Below are 4,625 nucleotides of genomic sequence, written 5' to 3' on the forward strand. Positions count from 1 at the left end.
TTTTTCAATTTTTATTAGAAATGAACACCATGTACAATGCTTTAAAGATTATTGAATCAACTTTGCTCATGAGTTAAGCAGTAAGCACATTTTTATCTACATGCCTAACTCTTTTCTCTTGCACATCAATACATTCTAGCAGGGTGCTAGTCTAGAAGCCAAGAAACAAAAATCCCATATTATAGAAGTGAGAGTCCCAACACTCTTGAAATAGTTGCAGATTTTTTAAAATATTTGTTTTATTACATTTATTTTTCTAAGACAATGTCTTGATTAATAGCTCACAAACATTTCAGCTTAACACTAGTTTTCTCTCACTCACACTCACACACCTGTTCCTCTCCCAGGCCAGCATTCATGGATGAGTATGAAAAGATTGAGGAGGACCTGCAGAAGCAGTACGAGACCTACGTGGAGAAGTTCCGTAACCTGAGCTTCCTGGAGCAGCAGCTGGAGGACTACCATAGACTGGAGCAGGATAGGTTTGAGGTGAGCGAGCGTCCTCCTCAGTCATAGGGTTGTATTTGGTTGGTACCATAGATGTCAAGAGAGTGCGATTTTACGGGAATGTTCACAAATATACAGGTAACTGCCAGAATAAAGGAAACGCCAACATAAAGTGTTTTAATAGCGTGTTGGGCCACCACGAGCCGCCAGAACAGTTTTAATACACCTTGACATAGATTCTACAAGTGTCTGAAACTCTATTGGAGGGATGCGAAACCATTCTTCCACATGAAATTACATAGTTTGGTTTTTGTTGTTGGTGGTGGAAAACGCTGTCTCGGGCGTTGCTCCTGAATCTCCCAAAAGTGTTCAAGTGGGTTGAGATCTGGTGACTGAGACGGACATGGCATATGGTTTACATCGTTTTCATGCTCATCAAACCATTCAGTGACCACTCGTGCCCTGTGGATGGGGGCATTGTCATCCAATGGGTGTATTAGCCATGGTAGTTAAAATAATGGCCTGCCTAGCATTTTTATACATGACCCTAAGCATGATGGGATGTTAATTACTGAATTAACTCAGGAACCACAGCTGTGTAGAAGCTGTGTAGAAGCTTATTATATCACCTCACTGAACACACCCCTGGTCTGAATTCTACTGGCTGTTACCTCAAAACATGGTCTTGGCTGATATATTGTGATTGACAGATGTACAAAAGGCTATATCGACTTCTTTTTCTTTGTTCTATCTCAGGAGACTGAGAACACCCTTAGGATGATGCAGCACAAACTGAGGGAGGAGGAGAGGAGGCTGATGAGGAGTGGAGGTGACACGCGCTCAGTAACACACACTTGTATGACACACTCAATAAACCACAATCAACATCACGCGCTTGATGATACACACACGAATTGATGCTCAAACACAGTCTTACGCAATAATTCGAAAAGTAATCAATTCCTATTCAGAGGTAAAACTCATTATGCTTGCATTGCACGTGTAATATTCTTTGAATGCCATGCTTTAATCAATAAATACTGCCCTTGGCCGTAATACTGTAGTTGTATATCTCTATAGCCAAAGACGAGGACTCCGATATGGACATCCCTGAGGACGAGGGTTCAGACAGTGATATGGAGGATCGCAGACCCTCTAAACCCCGTCCCACCAGAAATGGCCCTATGACAGGTACTAACTCTCTACTCTAGCATTTACCCCTTTTCCTGAGGCAATGTCCAGCCAGGAGGGCCACCGTGTGCTATGGCGGCTTTCGTTCCAGCCCTGCTCCAACACACCTGATTTAAACTACAGCGTTTGAATCTGGTGTGTTAGACTGTAGTTCGGCTGGAGAGAAAAACCTCCAGGTTCCAGAGTCACCCACCCGTGTCCCCACAGGGACCCAGCTGCCTCATATCACACTTGACCTTTAAACCTCTATCCTAACAGGGAGAGGCGGAGCGCGGCTCGTCGGCAACATGCAGGGTGGAGACAGCGAGGAGGTCAGTAAAGGGGTAACCATGACGATGACGAGCACCAATATATATATATATATATATTCACTCCTTTTTTAGAAACTCAACTCATTCACTCCATATTAAGTGATACCTACCAGTGAGGTATGACTACAGTCAATAGAGGATAATGCCAGCCTGAGACCGCTTTACCGCAGGCAAACGAAGAGTAGGACAAGAGAGCACTTCCGAGGTAACGCCACCCCAAAGGACAGCACGTCCAATAGAAATGAGACTGGGAGGCAAAAGCGCTTTGTAATCTGTCTCCAGTGTCTAGAGATCGGTTTGTCTCCCATGAATTTGTGTATGGAGACTTCTCTGGCTAGATGCACAGAGCCTTCTTCTTTCTCCATCACTCTCTCTCTCTCTCCCATCTGTTCTTTCTATTTATCCTGTTCCTCATCATCTCATATTTCTCTTGTTTTATCCCCTTTTCACTTAATTTCCCTCCTTTTCTCTCCGCCATTCGTATTTCAAAAGCCCAAAGCGGTTGCGTCCAACTCATTTCCTCGCGCCCCCACACGGAGGACAGGAAAGGTTGGTGTGGGACCATGGGATCTAGTCTGTGGCATCTGCCCCTAGCTATGATGGATGTGAACTGAGCAGATCACATGAGTAGATCTGATTGGCTAGCTCATTAGATGGCAACATCTGATTGGTAGTAGTTTAGAGTTTGGTTGCACTGCACAGGGAAATGTTTCCCTAAGTGGTCGTATTAGCACTAGCTGAGCGTTACCCCATGTACCCTGTATGTGTGTAGAATTTCCCGAACCTAGAACCCATCAAACTTTGGCTTGTAGTTGTGTTAAGGCACTATCATCCTAAGGTACGAACCTTGTTAGCTAACTCTGTCTGCTCTTTCAGACAGAGGACAGCGAAATAGACGTGGACGAGGATGATGATGACGATGAGGAAGGTGAGGAGGAGAATGAGGACCTGGAGGACGACAACGACAGTCTAGATGTCCCGGCGCCCAAGCCATCCCGTCCCTCCAGGGGACCCTTGAGGCCCCAGCTATTAGAGGAGAGCGATAACGACTTTTAAGCTGACACACACACACATCCACCCACACTGTATTACAGCTCGTGAGCACTGAGGACAAACAAAACACTTTATTCCATATAACCTAATAATGTAATCATATAATAAACACTCTGTCCAATCTGAGCTTCCTGTTTGTGAGTGTTATCTAGCTCCACGGTCCACCACTCAGTGGTAAATGACTGAATCATCTTAACAGCATGAGTGCCAGTAGAGCCAGGTAGGAGGAGAGCTAGCTACAGTAGCACTCCTCAGTTCTCCTCACACGGGGCCGTAACGTTGGAGACTTCCTGCTGGCCAGCAGCCGGAGCCACAGCCACTCATTTTGACAAATCACCTTCACTCTGCTGATTCGGCCCTTTTCACTCTGTACTCTGCCCCATGTGGGTGGAATAGGGTTGGACAGCCCTGACCTAGAGCCTGACGTGCCACGTTTCAAGCATATACTAGCACAAATTACAGTCCTGTTGAATATTAAAGCCTGGATTCAATCCGATCAGTGAAAAGAAGACCAGGTCAATTTGGTCTACAAAAGTGTTTGTTTATCATTTTTATACTTGAGGCTTATTTGTATTTGAATTGACGTTTCATAATGGTTAGGTTATTACGACTGCACTGACATGAGCGGATGCATGTGGCATTTTGGCAACAAACAAAAAAACTTTATATCAGAGTGGTGCCCGGTGGACACGCGTATCTGCACTCTCATTGGCTAGAATGGTCCCACCTGGTCAAAGCCTCTTCCCGCCTGCCTTCTATCAAAGACAGTACAGTGCTTCCATTTCCATCTTTGAGGGCAGGTATTTCCATTGTTGGTCTCTATGAACGTGGAAACATTGCCTTTAAAAGGTCCATAGCTGACAAAGCATAGTATTGTTTTGGCGGGGTCGGGAACTGCGAGCTATCAAATCCACAAGAGGCTCATTGCGTTACCTTATCACAGACACTGCCATTGGATGCAACGAAAACACACGTCCACACCTGACTATAAATCGACAAATCCCATGCACCCATACAACTTCAAACACAGAATTAGACTGATCGGCTTAAATCCCCTCCCCATCCAAATTAACACAGAAATTTATATCAGCCCAACATCAATGGTTTGACATTTGAGTCATTATTTCTAACATGGATAGAAGATGTACTTTCTAGTGCTGTTTTGAACTTCAAACATAGAAGGGATCACAAGGGAGTGGGTTTGTGACACGTGTGCCACCGCTCACCGACGTGTCAGCTCATAACGCAGTTACACCTCCAACGTCATCAAAACATCTGCTATGCAGCTTAACGCTCAATCTAATTGAATCCGGGCCTTCATCTTTTCATGAAATACTAAAGCTTGCTGTAGTATAAAATATAGATGTTATATATCCCATTGTGCCTGTAATAGAACCAATCTTCAGGGGGTTGTGATCAGCTTTCTCTCAATATCAATTCAAGTACAGTACTATAGGCTAAATATATGTGACTTCCTGTATCTCGTGAGATCTTTACCTGCTGGGTCACTGCACACTACAGTACTGTATCTTCCAGTATGTATGGTGCACATCCTCATACATCATCATACAACTGTATATGTCATGTCACACACATTTTCAATTCATATAAAGGCCATGTATA

At 44.3% G+C, this 4,625-nt stretch overlaps 1 protein-coding gene across 2 annotated transcripts in view; it reads left to right on the plus strand.

Moving 5' to 3' along the window:
- cluap1 (clusterin associated protein 1) overlaps nt 1-3,128 on the plus strand; it is a 29,131-nt gene extending 26,003 nt beyond the window's left edge. Inside the window, exons 9-13 of one of the 2 annotated variants that reach the window (XM_031799008.1) lie at nt 348-489; nt 1,204-1,276; nt 1,528-1,638; nt 1,897-1,961; nt 2,826-3,128. In XM_031799008.1, the coding sequence (XP_031654868.1) occupies nt 348-489; nt 1,204-1,276; nt 1,528-1,638; nt 1,897-1,961; nt 2,826-3,005 (571 nt within the window). In that variant the 3' untranslated portion in view covers nt 3,006-3,128. The remainder of the gene's footprint in view (nt 1-347; nt 490-1,203; nt 1,277-1,527; nt 1,639-1,896; nt 1,962-2,825) is intronic. The other variant, XM_020454229.2, reaches the window with a different exon arrangement.
- Nucleotides 3,129-4,625: the final 1,497 nt, after the last annotated feature.

This window comes from Oncorhynchus kisutch, linkage group LG20 (genome assembly GCF_002021735.2).
Source record: "Oncorhynchus kisutch isolate 150728-3 linkage group LG20, Okis_V2, whole genome shotgun sequence".
In the NCBI taxonomy this organism is placed as follows: domain Eukaryota; kingdom Metazoa; phylum Chordata; class Actinopteri; order Salmoniformes; family Salmonidae; genus Oncorhynchus; species Oncorhynchus kisutch.